The 20522-nt window shown below is 41.7% G+C and overlaps 2 protein-coding genes and 2 non-coding genes across 4 annotated transcripts; 3 read left to right on the top strand and 1 right to left on the bottom strand.

The window, feature by feature from the left end:
* Window positions 1–207: 207 nt before the first annotated feature.
* Window positions 208–3590, top strand: LOC127767746 (uncharacterized protein C6C3.02c). Its single transcript, XM_052293182.1, has 5 exons — window positions 208–366; window positions 2288–2341; window positions 2533–2613; window positions 2705–2877; window positions 3251–3590. Exons 1-5 carry the CDS (start codon window positions 348–350, stop codon window positions 3338–3340), a joined length of 417 nt encoding a protein of 138 aa, XP_052149142.1. The 5' UTR covers window positions 208–347; the 3' UTR covers window positions 3341–3590.
* Window positions 1024–1138, top strand: LOC127769115 (small nucleolar RNA U19). Its single transcript, XR_008016684.1, has one exon. It is a non-coding gene; the product is annotated as a small nucleolar RNA U19 (small nucleolar RNA).
* Window positions 2004–2136, top strand: LOC127769132 (small nucleolar RNA snoR138). Its single transcript, XR_008016700.1, has one exon. It is a non-coding gene; the product is annotated as a small nucleolar RNA snoR138 (small nucleolar RNA).
* Window positions 3591–9067: 5477 nt separating the features above from the next.
* On the bottom strand, window positions 9068–12608 carry LOC127768963 (gamma-glutamyl peptidase 3-like). The gene is made up of 4 exons (XM_052294635.1): window positions 12219–12608; window positions 9734–9889; window positions 9472–9639; window positions 9068–9381 (listed from the first exon to the last, which is right to left on the bottom strand). Exons 1-4 carry the CDS (start codon window positions 12606–12608, stop codon window positions 9214–9216), a joined length of 882 nt encoding a protein of 293 aa, XP_052150595.1. The 3' UTR covers window positions 9068–9213.
* Between the last annotated feature and the right edge of the window lie 7914 nt (window positions 12609–20522).

The raw sequence follows: 20522 nt of genomic DNA, 5'->3' as shown, positions 1-20522 counted from the left end.
CCAGAGTGTTCCGAGCATATCCCCTCCAACGGTCAAAGGCTCCCAGCCAGCTTGCGTGCCGCCGACATGTGGACCCCACAAGTAATGGCCCCACATGTCACCGCAGATTTCTGGCCCCACATGTCAGCTTGGCGTGTCTTGCAAGAAGGTGGGAGGTTGGAGAGAGAGAGAGCAAGAACGGGTAAAAAAAAAAGAAAAAAAAATCCGGACTCGCGGCTATAAAAGCCTAACCCTAGGCGTGGCTGCCGTTCAACCTCCCGACCCGTTGCTGCCCTCTTCATTCGCTCGCTCCCCTCCTCGCCGCGCCGCCATCTAGGGTTTCGTCTTCTCCTCCGCCGCCGACCGCCATGGCTCGCCGCAGCTCAGGTAACCCCCATCCTCTCTCTCCCCCCTAGCCCCAGTAGCCATGCGGCGTTTGGGATTGGGTTCTCGCGTTGAACGCGCCCGTTGTTGTTCTTGTTCGGATCTGTGGCCTTCGTTTGGATTGGGTAGATTTTCGATTCGGATCGATCTGCGCCGCGCGATTGGGCGATTCGTGGTCGCACGTTTAGCGTTTGGTGGGATGTAGGATCAGGAAGTGCCCTCCCTCTTGTATTGGCGTATTTAGCTGCTAGATTGGTCAGATCTGTCGTCGGTGTATACATAGGACTCTACCCGTGTTTGGGGGATTATCGAAGGGGTTCTTTTTTTTTTTAGATCAGGAACGGGGAAAAGATTGCTTCTTGAATAACCGGTTGCGAATTGTTTTGTGGCAAAATGCGCAGGCGGTTCAGACAGGGGCATATAACAAAGTTTGAATCCATAATATATTAGGGAAAGGAAATTTCCATTGATCCTTTCTTAGATGGACTCCACATTTTTCTTATATTCCATTGCGAATTGCATCGTGCATGTGCTATGATAAACCAACATATATATCTTTAGTTTATATACATTGCGAATTGCATCGTGCATGTGCTATGATAAACCAATGGCTTCCATTCCATGTGCCTCTTTGAGTGGCCACTTCAGTTGTGCATACTGTCCTGGCTTAGTTAGGAGGCGCATACAGATGGGCATTTGATGCCCACTTGGGCCTTTTGAGGGAGCGCCTTGTAAACCATAATATGCGGTGCTCCCCAAGCAGCTCTAGACATTCCATCAAATTCTTATGTTCATACTATTTCTTGCTACAGTTTTCCATCCACAATCCAAACTACACCCTTGCATTTTGCCTTAGTCATTAAAGTTAACTGTTTGTGTTTATTTCATCACTATTGTAGAATTTCATTCTGTCTTAATGAGTAGCCATCATAGCTGTGGAAGTTTTGAAATTTCCTTGGGCTTAGGTACCTCATCTTCTATAACAAGAAATGATACCAAGATGTTCTAGATGTACATCTTCTACGTGTTCCTGCAGTCTTTAGTTCCATACAGCTATCTCTATTTCATATTTGGTCATCAGAAAGTGGTGTTGAACATGCATTAAGATTGTTCAATTCGGTTCCTTTGGGGAGCTCATGCTATTTGCCTTTTTGAGTAGCCATTCTAGTTATACATGCTATCTTGGCTTAGTTAGAGGGCATATAGAGAGGCTATTGACTGCTTTAGCTGTTTTAAGTACAACTCCCTTCTTTATAGGGATTGTTGAACAGCCTTGCACATTGTGCATTAAGCTTTTTTTTTTCAATTGCTTTGGGCTGCAAATACTGTTTGCCTTTTTGAGTAGCCATTGTAGTTGTTCATGCTATCTTGGCTTAGTTATGGGGCATATAGAGATGTTATTGACTGCTTTGGCTGCTCTAAGTGCAAGTCCCTTCTTTCTGGGTTTGTTCATTGATCGGCCTTGCATATTCCAGCATTTCTCTCTTATCAATCCATTTCCTTTAAAATTCGTGAGATTTACTAATATTAAGATATATATATAGTGTTCAAAGATTAAAAGATCTGAATGACTAAAATTAGTTTGCAGACCACTTGTATAAGTTAGTACTATACTATAATGTTCTATGCAGCTTGGCACCACTGCCTCATGAATAACCAGCTGCTTAGTATATTTGCATTTGGTTCAGACTGGGGCACATAGCAAATAGAATCTTTTTTGAGGGAAGGGGCCTGATTTTCTGTTCATCCCTTCTTAGATAGATTCTGATATGAAGTGGTGTTTCTTTTTTTTTTTTCTTATGTACGAAGACTATGATGTTGTTAACTGTATGTATTATGCCCTTCTACATGCATATGCTCTAGATTAGTGTGACACATCTCAACCCATTTCATTCTTTTTTATGCTTTGACATTTATTTTGCAGCAAGGTCTCGCCCTGCACCACGTGCTGCTCCCTTGAGGAACCCTCCGCAGCCAGGTATTGATTTGTCCATGTTGGGGTTTCACAAATTTTGTGTTATTCTTTACTGTTCTAAAGTGTTTTGTCTTGTCAAGTTGTGCCTTATGTTCTCATTGTACCTGTATAATCTTTACTGGTTTTAAAGTGTTTTGTCTTGTCAGGTTGTGTCTTGTGTTCTTTGATTGACATCTGTAATTTGTTCATTGCAGCAAGGCAGGCTCCTCCTCCAGCTCCTGCCCAGAACGGAGGTGGCTCTATCCTGGGAGGAATTGGTTCCACTATTGCTCAAGGTATCATCATTTTGCTTCATTTTAATTGAAATGAATAGCATTATATTAACAATGCAGTTTCTAATAAGTACTTCTTTGCACATATATGCAGGCATGGCTTTTGGTACTGGTAGTGCCATGGCACATAGGGCTGTTGATGCTGTAATGGGTCCCCGTACTATTCAGCATGAGACTGTTGTCTCCGAGGCTGCTGCCTCTGCCACCCCAATGGCCAACGCTACTCCATCTGACTCATGCAGCATCCATTCCAAGGCCTTCCAAGATGTATGTTTTCCTGCCCATTTTGGCTTAGTTATCTTTTGTTGCCTGGCTGCTTCCATCTACTCGTGCTTACATTTCCCATGCAGCCATGAGAATGAATTTGATGATGCTTCGTTTATCTATTTTAATTTTACTCTTAAAACTCCATCTGGCATCTGGCTTGCATGTTGATCACCCCCACCATTCTCTGGTTACCATCATCTGATTAATTCTATGTGAACAGAAGAAAGCATCCTCATTTCTTCATAGTGTTAACATAGATTGAATTGATAAGAATTAATTTGTATATGCATGCTACTACCTGTAACTAACAAGAGTCTACGCACTAGCATGGAGGTTGTCCTAAATCCTAATTATTGGTTTTTTTGTATTGCAGTGCATCAACAACTATGGAAGTGACATCAGCAAGTGCCAATTCTACCTGGATATGCTGAACGAGTGCCGCCGTGGTGGTGCATCTGCTTAGGCTGGTGGCCTTTTGGAACTTTTATTAATTGGGCCTCGCGTTACTCTCATGATTATACATGAATAACTTGGCAAATTCATGAACTTGGTGCCACTGCTTATGGCTGTACTCTGATAATCGTTGGTACGCTTGGGTTTGTGGTATGCTACTTCTGGGAGTAGGTACATTCTACTATCCTAAAATGCTAGAACTGCCTACATTGCTCTGGGTGTCATAAATATTATGGAATTAAACCCGTTATTTCTCGAAACGCTCCGTTGTTTCATGTTTCGTGGAATCACAGCAGTCTCCGTTTGCCGCCTTGTTTTGATGCGATATTGTTTTGATTTGACAAGTTCGTGAGCTCACTTTGGACGGATTTCTCCTTGCGTTCCACTGCACTTCTGTCACTGGTTCTGGCCCATATTCTGGCAGGTTGGGGGTTTTGCATACTTATAACTTTACTGGACGGTTTCATGCTGCGTTTATATCTTGTTTAAATTTTAGTGGAAATTCAAACTAGTGTCAAAATTGTGGCTCGCCTGAGAGCAGACTGAGTTATTTTTTATACGAGGGCAAATCATTAGGGTAACTAACCATTAGGGCAAATCATTAGAAGTGCGACATGTACGTTTCTATGATAGAAATTGAAGTAAAACCATGAAAAAGATAGTAATAAAGGGTAACTGAGGCTGCCTTCTGTACCCTATCTAACTCAATTTCTCACGCTTATCAAAATACTAAACTTTTGAAAAAACCTGTAATTCATTTCCCATGCAAAGCCTATCAAAATACTATAAATGTTATACGAAAGTTGTCTTAAAAGTTAATGTATTTATGTTAAAATATATAAATTGATATATTTATGTTAAAATAATAGCTAATATTTAATTAATTATATTCTAACGAGTCGTTGGTAGCCCAAATTTTACAGCCGTCATTCGTTCGGCTGCACAAAAACTACTGCTCCCTACACTTGCTAGCTTCAACATCTATAGGTTGTAGCTACTATTGGTTAGTTGCAGCCGTTGGTTGGCTGCGCTGTGCAGCTGCAGCCGTGTGGTAAGTAGGTCTTCCGAACAAGGCCTACGTATGCAAGTACTAGGTTGTTCCGTTTTAAGTGTGTTTCTAACATCAACAACCAAATTATATGATCCCACATTCCTACATTAGAAAATGTTCATATGCTCTGGTACCCTCGTGGAAAGTTGTCTATTACACCATCTGTCACTGTAAAGGCCGAGTTTATTTCCAAACTTTTTCTTTAAACTTTCAACTTTTCCATCACATCATAATTTTCTTACACACAAACTTTCAACGTTTTCATCATATTGTTCCAATTTCAATCAAACTTTTAATTTTAGCGTGAACTAAACACATCCAAACATCTATGTCATGTTGAGCCGTTGACATGTCTTCTAACCCTTCTTGATGTGCTTCCATTCCCGACGTTTACAAGCATATGTCAATGTTGAACCCCTGTATTGTACAGCATCTTGTGCACAGTGTCATCCCAAGTAAGTTAATGATGAATAGTCGCTGCGACTTGGCACTGTGTTGGTGCGTTTCTTCTATAGCAACAACTACTGGTAGTAGTAGATAAGAGCAGCAGCAATGCAAGATACGCTATGGGTGTTGCTAGTCCTTCTGAAACTAAGAAATTGGCCCAAGGCCTCGAACGCCCCATTGCACGTTACCTTTTTCATAGCTTAAATTAGGGTGAGTAATTGTTGAGGTCACATAGCCTACAATGCATGTGACCAAGGTAAGGAAGTGTATCTCAGTCCTAGAAATAAATTTCCCCGCTCTCAGGATGCATCGCCTCGCCTCCTATCCACCGTGCCGCTTCACTCTTCTATCCGTCGCGTCGCTTCTCCTTTCACCTGCCGCCTCTTCCCCATCCGCCGCGCCGGTCCACTCTCCCATCAACTGCACTGCTTCTCCTCCCAATCCGCTGAGGAGCATCACCGACAACCATGCCCCAATGTAGCTAGTTCATGGGGGCTAGTGCTGCTCCCATAGGGGTATCTTGTATAGAGTGGCAAGGGAGAGCGGGAGGAAGAAGAGGGGTAAGGCGGTGAGAGTAGTGGGCTGGAACCTCGCACAACAGTGCTCCATCGTCCTCGGCTCCACTAGAGCTTTGGATCGTCGATTGAGATGTGAACCGAACCATTGATTCAGGATGTGGTTGACTTGGATGGTCCACAACTTTTGGGAGCTCCACAGCAATTGGGATGGCTACGTCTATCCACAACACGGACCGGTCACGGTCGGTACCGCTTGTGGTTCATCGAACCTAGACACCTATCTTATCTCTAGTAGTATGGCTGGCAGCGAGTTGCCCCAATTTTGTACTACCAGAACTCTCGTGCTATTTTCTCGTGTAGCTGCTCGTGCAAAAGATGGAAAATCGTATTAACATTTTTTTTTCCTTCGGAACTGATAGACATTATAATGAAAGTTTGGTGCATAACCATCATAATAAGTTACACGCGGTTCTTGATGCTGATTAAACAACTCCATATGATGGATGTCTCTGAATGTTAAGCAGTTTGTGAACCTCTAGATGAGGGGGCTTATGTGCCATGGATCAATTAATTTTGAGTAAAATGCACCAACGGTCCTTAAACTTGTCAGGAGATTTCACTTAGGTCCACGAACTTGCAAAGCACACATCGAGATCCTTAAACTTGGTTTATTGTATCATTCAGATCCAAAGCCACTTTTGACCGTGGTTTTGCCTACGTGGCACGCCACGTGGACGATGACATGGAATTTTTTTTTATTTTTTTTCTCTCTTCTTCCTTCTTTTTTCTCTTTTATGAAAAGACGATGACACGGACAATGATGTGTACGAGGCATTTTCATCTTTTAGACAAGGAAGAAAGAGAAAAAAGAAGGAAGAAGGGAGAAAAAATAAAAAAAATTCCATGTCATCGTCCACGTGGCGTGCCACGTAGGCAAGACCACAGTCAAACGCGGCTTTGGACTGGGATGATACAATAAACCAAGTTTAGGGACCTCGATGTGCTCTTTGCAAGTTCGTGGACCTAAGTGAAACCTCCTGACAAGTTTAAGGACCGCTGGTGTATTTTACTCATTAATTTTCAACAGGAGAACCTATTGAAGTAGAAGGGGACATGTCCACCGCGCAGTTAGATGAAATTAAGGCCCTGTTCTTTTTCAGATTATCCATTGAATTATTGTCACTTACTATTTACCCCCACTTTTCTAAAAGTACATTTCTTTTAAAAAAACCATTTTTTACTAACCACTTCTTCTATAAATGAATAGGTATCTGCTCAATTTATCCCTATAAATGAATAGGTGATCCATCAGTTTTCTTCCACCAAACAAAATGTTGTTGACTCAATCAGACCACACGATTGCACGGACGGAATTGGGATGATCCTACAGAACGACATGAACAATGCTTGTCTCTATGGCTTACAAGGTGTTACAGGGATTTGTTTGGAAGCACTAGTTGCATGATAGAAGGGCCTAAAAAGAAGCAATTTATTGTCTACACACGCAGAGAAAAAAGAACTCACGTGCCGTTCTCCTAATAGACACGGGAGCCGACCAGCCCCGAGAGGAGGTTTGCCGGCCACGTCCCACTAGCGTCGCCGCCGCTAGCGATGGCAACTCCCACCCTTTTCTTCCCTCCTCCTTCCCTCTTCCTTTCCCTTCCTCGTTTTTCTCCTGTTCCACCTTGTCTAGCCATTGTCGGCATAGCCACGACGCCTCCCTCCCCACCCCCCATCCTTCCTTCCTCCTTCCCTCTTCCTTTCCCCATCTTTCCTTCTCCCTACCCCCCCCCCCCCCCTCCCTCCTCCTCCTCTCTTTCTGTAGATCCACATCCAGGTTATATGGTGGTCTCTGTGAGGGGGCTGTCTAGTTGGTGGTCATCTAGTAGCACCGACGACCTGGCTCCCCGGGTCTGGCTAGGTGGCAGAGCAGGTTGTCAATGGTACCAGTCCGACCATTGTGCGGGTGGTAGTGTGCATAGTGCAGGTAGCTTCGGTGTGTATGTGAAATTTGGTGGCTTTCGTTGTGGATGCTAGGGTTGTATGGGGACTCTGAGGTGAAAGTCTTACTCGGCTTGCTGGTGGAGCGACAACAATGCCCTCGAGCGCCGTTCACCTTTTTGAAGGCATTGCTATGGAACCCTCGTTCAACTTCACATCAAAGTGAGATGGCATGTTCACGTTGTTACCACTTTCGACGTACTAAATTGTAGTGCTACCAAATTTTAGTAGGGTAACGAACTAAACATTACCTTACCAATGACATTCTACTAAAATTTGTTACTTCCGAAACTTTCCTCTCAAAAATACTACTAAATTTTGTTAAGGCATCAAACTAAGTAAGGTTGGAATTGGCAACAAAATAAAGCCTAAAGTGTCCTAGAGCAGATTTTCCCTTAGAAAAAATAGGGATAAAGTAGTAAAGCAAATAGAATCTTATTTCCACTCTATAAATATCCTAATTGCCACCCCCTAAAAAAAACTAAATAGTTCGGAGTAAATTTCAATGAAAAATGCTACAGGACGATATTCCGTTCAGAAGAGATGAAACCTCTAAAGTATTGTCAGATACCTGGTAGGTATCGGCTGATATCCACACATCAGATGATACTACCTCCGTCCCATAAAAATTACATTTCTAGCTAATTTAGGATAAAATAGTAGGATTGGAAAATGACCACAATAACCTTATTTAATGAACCCACTGCATGCACACATTCCATATATACAAATGATTAAAAGGAAGTTTGAGAGAATTAACCCATATAATTAACATACTTAATAAAATTACAAGCATTAGCAGCCCAAATTATGTGGGATGGAAGGAAACTTATATAGATGAATCAATTGGTTGGGCCCCACATGACTAGAAATACAATTTTTATGAGACAAAAACTTGAAGCTAGAAATATAATTTTTATGAGATGGAGGGGAGGGAGTACCTCTGAGGTATCATCCCGTTTAAACGGAATACCGTTACGTAGCTATCTCCATTTCAATTGCATCAATTGGTCCCCCTCCGCCAAGCATGAGCGACCGGCCGCCGGTCCCGGAATCCCTCTGCCTACGGAGAAGGCTGCGCGTGGATCCGTCTCGCTCGCGCGTCTCCACCAGCTTGACGGCGCTCCGCCGGTGGTCCATTGTCCGTACTACACTAACCCCCCGCACCCCACATATGGCCATGGCTGGCCACATCTCTTCAACTCATTTCTACCGCGTTTGTGTTGTGCTGCGTTGCGTTGTGGTCGTCCTCACCAACGCCGCAACGGCGTCACGTTCGCGAGAGATGGGCGCGTGCGTGGCCGGGGACCGGCCGGAATCTTGGATCTTGGCAGACTCTCTCGCGCGATGAGGACGGCCAAGAAACCGAGCGGATTCTGTAGCCCAAATGATGACAATGTCCTTCGTTCGTTCCAACTAACAAACACAACACTGTTGAGCCATGAGAGGGACTTGGTACTGGCTTGTTTTGTTTGGTTGGTTGGGTCTTTTGAAATGACGCCAAAGAGAAAGTTAGTGTTTTTGTACTTTGCAGGTTTGGGCGCTGTGGATGGACACAGCTTTGTTTCTTGGAAAAGTTGAAAAGGGACTCGGTTTCAATTGGAAGCATCCTACAGTACAGACGATCGATACATGAACGAGCATCCATGTAAGTACGTTTTGTTATGTGCCGCGTGACGAAAATGTAGGATGGAAGATGGGAATTGATTGGCAAATGGGATTTTGCTAATTAGGCCACCCCCAATTACTCTCTTATTATTGCTCCGAATAAATAGTTTTTTTTCCTGTACAAATCTGAAGCAGAAAATAAGGATTAATCTAGGCTCCCCAATGCCCCCATCTGATCTCACTCACTAATCTTGTTTACTATAGCACCAGCTGCGCCGCCTTCTGCTGCTTCTGATGTTGCTGCTGCTGCGGCTGCTGCGATGACTGAAGCCTCCCCTTCAGAAAACCCCTGCACACCTTCTTCCACAGATCCTTGTCTGGTTGCCGCAAGTCGAAGCTCGCCTTCGCCTTATCCACCTGGTGATCCTGTAATCAACACAAATCTTCAGTTTTTCAGACCAGCTACAGTAGTAGACAGAAGAAACCACAGAGAGTTCAGTCAATTCCGTAGCTTACCAGGATGAGATCGTTCCGGAGGAGACGGTCGGCGATGCTCATGAGGATGTCCTTGCTGTACTCCGGGTGGCCCTGGACGCCCATGGCGCGGTCGCCGAGACGGAACATCTCGACGCCGGTCATGTCCGACCGCGCCAGCACCTCGGCCTGAGGAGGCAGCTCCCACACCTGCATTTTGCCATGTAAGTTATGTCAGGTCATTGACCATTTCTGAAGCTTTGATCAGAGCAAACCTTGAAAACGAAACGGCGAAAAAGTGTACCTCATCTTGGTGGAACTCGATGATGGGCATGTGGACGGGGAGCTTGATCGGCGAAAAGAGCCTCGCCATGGCCGCGGTGGGGTGGATGCAGTTCACGCCGATGTCCCAGCCCTTCTTCGATCGGCCCGTCTTGCCGCCCAGCGCTCGGCACAGGACCTGCAGCAGAGTGATCACGCCTCTGTTAGCCACTTGTGTAAAGATTGTATTTTTTTTTTCAAACGGCAAGAAACTGAACCATTGTACGGCAAAACTATATTATTACTACATATCTGAAACTTTCCAGTAAAAATAAAAACAAATGTTGCAGACTGCAGTCAATCACATGCAGAGATCTTCAAAAGGGGGACCAGATCAACAGCCAACTCGGTCCTGTGCGTGAATAATTAAGACCAAAGCTGGCATTTTTAAGAGCTAAACGTGTTTCTTTCTGACAGGCGATCGATTCCATCCTCGCCACACTGGGGTCATCATCGACCGATGCCGGGGCCGGCCGGCGACGCATCACATCCAGCTCGTTCACAAATCACAAACATTTCAACTAATTCCAACTGGTAGAGCTTCGCAGAGCCCAGCCATGTGGGTGGAGGAGGAGAGCACACCGACAGACAGACAGTGGAGTACTCCCTCCGTCCCCCAAAAAAAGAAAAAAGGCAAACCCTAGGTTTCCATGTCTAACTTTAACTGTCTGTTTTATATGAAATTTTTTTATAATTCGTATTTTTATTGTTGTTAAATGATAAAATATGATTAATATTTTATGCGTGACTTGTCTTTTTATTTTTTTTTATAATTTTTTCAAATAAGACGGATGGTCAAACGTTGAACGCAGAAACCAGGGTTTGTCTTTTTTTTTTTTTTGACAGAGGGAGTACATGCGAGCTGAGCTGGCATGATGCGAAACATCGGATCCATTTTCGGATTCAGACAGCTTGCGAGATCTAACGCGGCACACCGAATGTAGGAGTAAATTATAACTGTTCTTGCGCAGCTGTTGCTGCCATGGACACGCTGACCTCTTCGACAGAGCTCTGTACGGTTCTTGCAAAGCTTTGACTTTTGAACAGAAATCACGGACGATGCTTGGCTTGGATATTAAGCTATGATCGGTACGGGACTCCATCCTACGATTATACTAATCACTAAAGAAACCAATCCCGCTGACAAGTTGGGGATCAATGTCCCCCAAGAACAGCAGCACAAGTTGCGCTTCCCTACTCGCACAAACAAAAACAACTCGTCTCTTCGATCAAGTTAGGGACAAGGCTACTTCTATCTCCTTTCTATAGACACAGATCAGACTGTGCAATCTCTTAAAAAAAATTTTAAAAAAAATCAAAACAATTATAGTAAGTTGAATACGCAGACTCATCCTTTTTTTTACAACAAAACGTATACAGAGTCCTCACGTAACCATGGTTCCCGCTCGTTCGGACAAACGACCGGATTCAAACATGTATATGTAAGCCCACCCCAACCTAACACAAAAATCACACTCTTTGGGCGCTGTCGCTGGTGGTTTGATTTAAAAAGGGACCGCTGACCGCCTTCACCGGTTTAGATGCATCACGCCAACCGTGTGCCGTTCAAACCGAGCAGCTTCCGTGGCAGCAATTCCACGGAGGAGTTGATTACCGCCAAATATAGAGAAGAAAAAATATATTAAATAAAATTATATTACTAGATTGTCTTGTGTGTGTGCAACAGCAAGTGAGCTCAGCCGGTGCCGCCACGTCAGCTCACGTGAACCGCCTTGGCGCACTGTGCCAGGCTGTATCAACCGTGTCCGGAATTAGATTTAGCGAAAAGCTAAAAATTCATTTTCTTTTATTTAAGCGGCCAGGCTAATGCGTTGGCGTGACAGGGAGTGGGGCCCACCTGTCCAACGCACAAGACGGGAATTTCTTCTGGCCACGGGTGCGGTTCGGTGTGGGCCCACGGGATTCACGCCCCATAAATATTATAGCTCTACTAATTTTAAAAACGATTTATATGGACAGTTAATATTCAGCACGAGGTTGATTTTTTTGGACGGATAGAGTATATTTTAAGTTTAAGCAATTTTTATTTATTTGAGAAGAAGTACTACTTTTTCAAAATAAAAAAAAAGTCCGTGCGGATCACTGCGAAGGCTAAGCTCACCTGCTGTGAACTTCTGCAGTTGCCATTGCAGGTTTACCCCCCAATTTATGAATTACTATTTACAAATTTTGTACTCGGATTCAACCTGTTTAACCTGCGATAATGCAATTAGTTCGAATTTTTACTGCGCATGGTTTTAAAAAAGCAAAAGGAAGACGAAAAAAAAAGAATCCATAAGAAGTCGCTAGAACAACGCCACTCCAACCAGGTAATCGCAAGCGGCGCCGATCTCGGAAAGAGCAAATTTACCATTTCACCCCTCCCCCGAGCAAACCAAACCAAATCGCAACCGAGACGAACAGAGGGAGACATCCATGGCGGACGAGGAGGAGGAGGGGGGTGGCACCTGGTGGCCGAAGCAGACGCCGAGGATGCGCTTGCCGGCGGCGTTCTGGCGGCGGATGAGGTCGACGAGGGCGACGATCCACGGGTCGTCGGCGTGGGCGTCGCTGCAGCTCCCGGAGATGACGAACCCGTCGATCCCCGCGGCCTCCTCCTCCCCGGGGAGCTCCCCGCGCACGGCGCGGTACACCCGCCACCGCTCGCCGTCCTCCGCCAGCAGCGCCCTGAACACCTCGAAGTAGCCCCCGTACGCCTTCCTCACGTACTCCGAGTCCTCCCCGCACTGCAGCACCGCGTACGAACCCCCCACGCCCACGCCGCCGACCGCGGCCTTCGCCGCCACGGCCTCCGCCGCCGCGTCCACCACGGCGTTCTCTAGTGGCCCCATCCCCATGGCTGCTGCAACACCGGCGGCGGCGCAATCCGGGAATGGAATGGGAGCTCGCGGAGGCGGAGGCGGAGGAAGGAGACGAGCTGATTCGTTTTTGGTGTGAGATGAGATGATGGGGAAGGGGAGCGAGGCGAGGTGGGAGTATTTAAAGGCGGAGTTCAAGGCTTCTTTATATATATATATATCTTTTTTCGTTACGAAATTGAAAATATATATATTCATTTCCTTTTCTCCGGCGGTTTTATTTCGGTTTCCCCTTTGTATCCGGCGTGTTGTCTGCGAGCTTGCTTCACTGCTTTTTTTATACCGTTATCATTTTTTTGATCCTCCCATGAAAGCAAGAATATACTACTGTATTACTTTGATCCCAATCGTATCAAGGTAGATAAAATACATATACAAGGCTCGATTGTTTGGGTATATTTTATCCCTTTTATTAGTATCTACTTTCTCCGTTTCATAATGTAAGTCATTCTAGTATTTCTCATATTCATAGTGATGTTAATGAATCTAGACATATATATCTATCTAAATTCATTAATATCAATATGAATGTGGAAAATGCTAGAATGACTTACATGATGAAACAGAGAAAGTAAGTCTAGCTTGCATTTTCTATATTTATATGTCTAGATTCATTAACATCAATATGAATATAAAAAATGTTAGAATGACTTACATTGTGAAACAGAGGGAGTAATTGTTAAACCATTATTATTGGAGTTTAATAAGACCAAAATACACCTATTACAAATTAATAATAACTGTATGATAGAATTTCAGTAATGCACTATATATGTAGGAAAAAAATCTAGAAATTCATATGAGTAACAGTGCTATATTAGCTCGATTTTGGATAGCGGATTCATTTCTCCCGGTATCTTCGGCGTGTTGTTTGCCCATTCCCTCCTCAAAATGAAGTCTCTAATTCTCTATTGCTCCGAGTAGATTTCATTCAATTTCCATTCTCTTATCCTGTCTTGCAACAAATGTGTTAAAAATCGCAATTTCAATGCACAATATTTTAGGAAACAAAATAGTGTCAGCGTGATCGTGCGATTTTATTGATATAATACAATGATGTGCTTATTGTATGTTTACCCTTAATTTGTACATTTTATGTGCTAAAAAATAGGAAAATTATAGGCAAACTTTTATTAGTCTCGTCACCAAAAATATAGGTATCTTTACTTATGAATTCGGCTGCACTCATTCGACTACGGTACAGCTAGCTCGAATAGCACTTTGTGTCAGCAGATGTTTCATAGCGGCTATACCGCGAACATGTCTAATTTGGTTTACTCAAATTCATAGGAAAAGATAGTCCAAATTTATACCTAATATAAAGATATCTATGTATTTTATAGGACACAAGAAATTGCAAGATCGGTAGAGATACTTTTGAGATTAAGGGAGCACCAAAGTTTCCACCGCATGTATTGAGATTTTTTTTTTCACATCAGGAATATGGAACAAGTAGTTGCTCCCAGGGTTTATATTACCGGTTGACCACTAAATTTCGAGTCCCGTCGGTATCACAGTTTTCGACAATTTTGATCGGTTTTCGATAAATTTCGACTAAATTTCGACCAAACTTAATGTTTGACCTTCGAAATTTTAACCAAAAAATAATTTCGAGCCGTATCGAAACGTCGAAATTTCATAGAATACAGCCGGTTTTTGTCAGAATTACGAACCCTGGTTGCTCCTCTTTGGAATCACTCAAAAAAAAAAAACTTGTCTGCCACGAAACGATCCAACGCATTGTGTTTTCCGGCCATGTGGCGACTTGACTGACTCGTGTGCGCACACACAAGCCTGCTCGAGCACGTTGCCCGAGGCCGCCGATCCGGCCGAAACGGCAAACGCTCGCTTTTTCTTATCTCGGGGAGAAGAAAAAACAACCTCACAATGCAAACCAGGTCAAAAAGCGGTAGCAACCAGCCGGTTGCCACCTTGATTTTAAGCGGCTCAGCCAGTGTAATTTGAACCTCTCTTGGATGGACCTGGACATGGTTTTGAACTGGGACGGGTTTTAGAGGTTTAGGGAGGCAGAAAAAGGCGTCCAGGTTCGTTGAACCTGGGTGGACTCCAAGGATTTTTGGGTGTCACTGCACGTTGGCTGATTGTGAAGGGAGGAGGGGAATTTGGTGATCCATGAGGAGGGCTAGTGGATATGGAGTCATGGAGTGTGGATATACTGCTTTCGCTCTCACATTCGACGAGAGTACGTTCTGGCACGAAATGGAATTAGATTCGTCGTGGTGGCGAAAATGGTGACTTTGACTGACAATGGATGTCCTAGATATGATCTATCTAGTGTTTGATGGATTATGTGAAAGACGTATGCACAACCTAATTAGGTCAAATCATATACTACTACGCATATAATATTATATGCATGTATTATATTTTCAACTATATATTCATCATTCACAAAAGAAATACATATATTAAAATAGCATAAGCAATATCATAAAGGATAAGGACAGCTCTGGTGCACCACACACAATATATATATATATATATATATATATATAGACACACACAGAGAGAGAGATCGAGGATTGTCCGATATGTTTTGTCTATAATAAATATTTGTGCTGTTTGTGCTTGGTTGCAAGAGAAATATGCTCCCTTCGTCTCTAAAATTCACATACTCCCTCCGTCCAAAAAAAATCCAATCCTAAGTTTGAACCTGGACACACATGTGTCCAGGTTCTAATCCAGGTTTGGGTTTTTTTTGGATGGAGGAAGTACATCTTAGTACTATCAATTTAGATAATGGTCTGTTTAGATTTATAGTTTTAGGATATATCATATTTTCGTATTAGATTCTTTTCTTAAGGAACGGAGAGGGAATACGCGTGACGTGAGTGAGGCGTGCCACTGCTGCGTGCGGTCAGTGTGGTGCAAGTGCAACTAGCTTACATGCATGATCCATCCATCCATGCACATGCGACGCAAGAACAACGAGACGAGCTAAGGACCACATGTGGCGGCATGTGACGCCCCAAGATTCGGATCTTTGCTCTGCCAGTACGTCGTCCGGCCTTGATTTTTTTTTTCTCTTTCGTTGAGGGAAAAAATATATTAAAGGTTCAGAGTTCAGAAGAGCCACCACGTTGTAGTAGTAGAAATTCAGAGAGCTGAGCTGAGCTATTTTTTTCTCTATATTAATTTATCTCAAGGCAAGTACACTAATGTGACATGCCGGCTGTATATTGTTTTTACAAGTAGCTCGGGCTAGGAAAAGTACAGTAATTAATTACTGCCCCTATTTTTTAATATTTGAAGACGTACGTTTGACCATTCTTTTTTAAAAGATTATACAAATATGAAAAAAATTGATTAAAGTATATTTAATAGTAAAGCAAATAACAATAAAAAATAATAATTATGTACTACCTCCGTCCTAAAATATAATAACTTTTGGCTTGTCCAGATTTATAGTAAAAAAATACTTATATTGTACTCTAGTAACTTTTGGTAGTAATTTTTGGGACGGAGGGAGTAACTTCTTTTAAGAAGAGAAATTGTTAATTTTTTATTGAAAAGTTAATGATGTCAAACGTTAAAGAAGCAACGGAGGGAGTATCGTTTTGCTGAATGTTCTGAAACGAGTCGAGAGTGTTAGGCCGGTCGGGCTTGGAATTTCTAGATACGCCTTGACCAAAATTTCTTGCATCGCCTTCATTTTTCCACCTGTTTTGTATGTCTAAATGGTTGTTCATGACTTTGAAACTGAGCACACCCAGTAATGTTGGATTGTACATTTCGTACAACTTATTTAATTTTCTTTTGTTAGTCTAAGCGCTAGAAGATGAATAGAGCATTAGACAAATTAACTGGTAAATTGATCTAGCTAGCATGTTCGTGTCGTGTGATCTGTGTATGCCGTGCGGTTTGAACTTCTCTCGCTAGCTACTCTCTCCGTAAAAAAAATAAAAAAAAACTAGGATCGGATGTGACATATCCTAGTGCAACGAATTCAACACATACTTCTATCCAGATTTATTGTACTATAATGTCTAGATTCGTTTTATTAAAATATATCACATCTAGTCATAAATTTGTTTTCATGTGATAAAGAGAGTACAGCTGCGCGCGGTTTCGACTTCCAACCAGCTGCACGTACCCTTCTTTGCTGTAGCCTGTAAGCACATCGCATCGACTAGTCAGGACATTGAAGAGAGGATTACTTCTAAGGGCCTCCTTATAATGTAGTACTCTCCTAGGGATACAAAGGTTCAAAGACAGGATATATTTCGACAAAATACCTTGGATTCTAGAAGGACTATAATGAGGAGGAAGACTCTCCATTCATAAATGATCATCATATAATTTTTTTCAACGTTATATAGAAATGGTAAGCATATTTGATAGTACTTTTTATACCTGGCTTTTCGTTTCTCTGTGTATTATTAAATGGTCTTTTGCATGCATAGTTCAATGTACTATTCAACTAATTGTAATTTGAGGTGCATGCATGTATACATGCAAGCAATATATCATTGGTGCAAATTTCCCTTGTTGCATGCATAGGATATGAAAAAACGGTGTTGCAGGTTAATCGATGTAAATTTAAGTGGCATGTGGGAGTGCATTGGCATAGGTGCACAAATCATATATGCTGATCATTTGTGAATGAAGGGAATAGCAAGTGGGTAATAAGGATGGAACACAAAATCATGTACTATTTCCATCCTAAAATATAGCAACATATGACTGAATGAAACACATCTTAGTTATACGAATCTGGACAGAAAGATATGTCCTATCCAATTTTAAGTTGTTATATTTTACAATGAAGGGAGTTGTTGTTTTAGTTATTACTAGGAATGGATGGGTGAATAAGAGAGTGGGAGTGAGAAAGGAGAGTGTTTTAATATTTGTTGATTGCTTGTTATTTGGTAGTAGTGTTACTACTGGATCATACTACTATCCACCTTACTACCTACCCTCACAATAGTGAACCAGGTAATATGACTCCTTGCTACCCACTTTTTAGCATAGTGTGGATGCCCTAACAAATTTCCATAACATTTCGACTTCTTGAAATCACACGGTTAGTTTGTCAAAAAAATAAAATAAAATCACAGAGTTACTGCACTAATTTAGTACCCATTATTTCGAACATCAAATGTGTTCACTGAGGAAATACCTGCAAAATTTGTTGGAGCCTTAAAAAAAGTCTATGAAAACTATCAACTATAGATAAATAAAACTTTCCTCTTGATATCAAAATGTTATCCGGAGACGAAAAGGTTTTATCAATGAATTTTGCTCTAAAAAAATCACAGGAGCCTTAAAAGTTTCTATATATATATATATCATCAAACCGGCATGTATCTATGTATTCTACAAATTTATATCCGAACTCCAAAACTGCTACTTCCATCTCAAAATAAATCAACTTGAGACAATAAACTTTCATTGACAAATAAAAACTGTGTATCTCACTCTTTCATTGCCCCCTTTGAAATATACTCTCTTGGTCCTAACACAATTGGAGAAGTGATCTTTGCTAGGTCGGCTGATTTTCACAATAGTCCCGATTCTAATAAGAATCGGGGCTAAAATTTATTTTTAGTCCTGATTAAAATTTTTTTGATCAACCGGGATTAAAGATGATCTTTAGTCACGGTTCATCTTCTATCAGAGGCCTGTCAGGGGGCCGAGAATCTTTAGTCGGTACTAAAGATCACAACTTTAGTCCCAACCAACTGGGAGTAAAGATTATTTAGATCTTTAGTCCCGAGACTAAAACTCAACCCGTCATATATAATCCCTAAAACTTATCCTCAAATCCACTATTGCAAAGTCTCTCTCCCCATCTTCCTCATCTCTCCCTCTTCTCTCTCTATCTTATCCTCTCCTCTTTTCTTGCTCTTATCCTCTCCTCTCATCTTGTAGTAGCGAAGCGGGTGGCACGGCGGCAGGCCGGCGTGGCAGAGGTGGGCAGCGCCTCTAAGGTTTTTTTTTGAGAATTTTTTATTCATATCTGAGATGTATTTGATTTGTGTGTGATGTGATGAATATATTATGTATTTGTGATGAATTTTTTAGAACTTGTGATGTAATTTTTTTTAAGAATTTTTGATGTATTTGGAAATGATCGATTTGAGGATTTGGAGAGGATCCTGTGATGTGATGATCGATTTGGGATTTCACGAATTTGGGATGATTTGGAAATGGAGTGAAATCAATATTCAATGTTAAAAGCAATGAAAAAAAAGAAAAGAAAAAAAAAGCAACCGCACCTAGCCTGGCTCCATTTTACTCCGGTTATTTTACCTAGGACTAAAGATGGGCATCTTTAATTTTGGATTTGTGCTCCCAGTTGTATAACCGGGAGTATAGGGGTTCCCAACCGGGACTAAAGCCCCTTTCTCTAGTAGTGTAAAATAAATCAATCTCGTATTAGGATATGATACACCAAATTTAAATATAGAGTATGTCTAGATTTATTGTATTAGGATATGTCATATTCTAATACAATGTTAGTTTTTTTTTTCGACGGAGGGAATAGACCCATGCATTGCCCTCCTTCAAGCATTAGCGAGTGGCAGCGTACGTGAATGCTCTTTCTACCGTCCACACCAATTAATGCACCATCGGTTATTGGTCGTCTCCCCCTCTGTTAATGTCCGGCACCCCAATAAATCCCTTACCTAGTGGATTAATTTCAACATGTTGAAAGTTTCGCACAAATCTTCAAGTCACGTACTTCTACTCAGAGCCTAATATCTAATGGTTCACCACTGTGATCCTTAACAATTAAACGAGCCATTAAAAATATCTGGTCAGCAATTGAGGGGTAATTTCAAATGGTAAAGGACATGCTATTATTGCGCAGAAGAACCCTTATAGAGATTTAAGGGGACATCTTTAATGATTCTTTATTAAAAACAGTAGAGATTAATGACTCATGTATTAGAGATTACCCCTAATTAATACTCACTTCGCCTAAAAAAATCAATGTTTAAATAAATTTTGGATATATTCATGTATTTATTGGGATGGAGGGAGTACTTAACTGCACATTAACTCTATCCTAAAAGACATTATTTCTGGTTATACATCTAGGCAAATACTTGTTTAGATACGTATTACTTTCTCCGTTTCATAATGTAAGACTTTCTAGCATTGTCCACATTCATATAGATGCATCTATATGAATGTGGGCAATGCTAGAAAGTCTTACATTGTGAAACAGAGGGAGTAAAAGATACTCCAAACGTATAAATAAAAATAAGATCTTTTAGAGAAGGATAGAGGGAGTAGTTTTTTTTTCAAAAAGAAAAAAGATAAAATCCCATAAGGTTCTGTATTTTAAGTACTGAGCTAATCAGACGTCTTTAGTGGTTGTTTGGATGGGAAAAGTAAAAACAAGTTTTATACGAATTATTAGGTTTAAGGTTATTATTCTGTTACCGTAGATTTATGTAAAATCCAAATCCTCTGTTTGGCCCACAAGAGAAAAGGCAGAAGAGCGAAGGGAATAAAACATTTTTTTTTTACTTTGAGAGAACTTATGTTTTTTTATATATATCCACAATTCTCTTATGCCAAACAAACAAGATTTGATCTAAAACATGATTAAGGTAAACCAGCTTTAACAAAACCTGAGATACAAATTAACAACCCCTAACAGCAAAACTAAAATTTAAATCGTTTTTCAAGAACGAGCAGTAGTAATAATGGTAGTACTGTTTTTTGGTCTCTTGCCTCTCATTGCTTAAATTACAATCCAAACAGCCTTTGCTAATAGCTGTCATTGATCCATCAGTTAGCTCGACCAAGGAATCAAAGGCATTGTCCTACCTCAGCTAAAAAGACGGTTAAGCAAGAGAGAGATCCGTTGGATACACGCCAGCATCAGCATCAGCCAGTGAGGTGACTCATCACCTTTTT

This window comes from Oryza glaberrima, chromosome 3, assembly GCF_000147395.1.
Source record: "Oryza glaberrima chromosome 3, OglaRS2, whole genome shotgun sequence".
NCBI classification, from domain to species: Eukaryota; Viridiplantae; Streptophyta; class Magnoliopsida; order Poales; family Poaceae; genus Oryza; species Oryza glaberrima.
This window is presented reverse-complemented; position numbering and strand designations above follow the sequence as displayed.

Bases quoted from the DNA above. Each gene is read 5' to 3' on its own strand.
- LOC127767746 (XM_052293182.1), top strand. The intron at 2,342-2,532 runs GTATTGATTTGT...TGTTCATTGCAG, and splicing joins GAGGAACCCTCCGCAGCCAG to CAAGGCAGGCTCCTCCTCCA. The intron at 2,878-3,250 runs GTATGTTTTCCT...TTTGTATTGCAG, and splicing joins ATTCCAAGGCCTTCCAAGAT to TGCATCAACAACTATGGAAG.
- LOC127768963 (XM_052294635.1), bottom strand. From the start codon at position 12,608: ATGGGGATGGGGCCACTAGAGAACGCCGTGGTGGACGCGGCGGCGGAG. The intron at 9,890-12,218 runs GTGCCACCCCCC...ACTCTGCTGCAG, and splicing joins GCGTCTGCTTCGGCCACCAG to GTCCTGTGCCGAGCGCTGGG. The intron at 9,382-9,471 runs GTAAGCTACGGA...TGTTGATTACAG, and splicing joins TCCGGAACGATCTCATCCTG to GATCACCAGGTGGATAAGGC.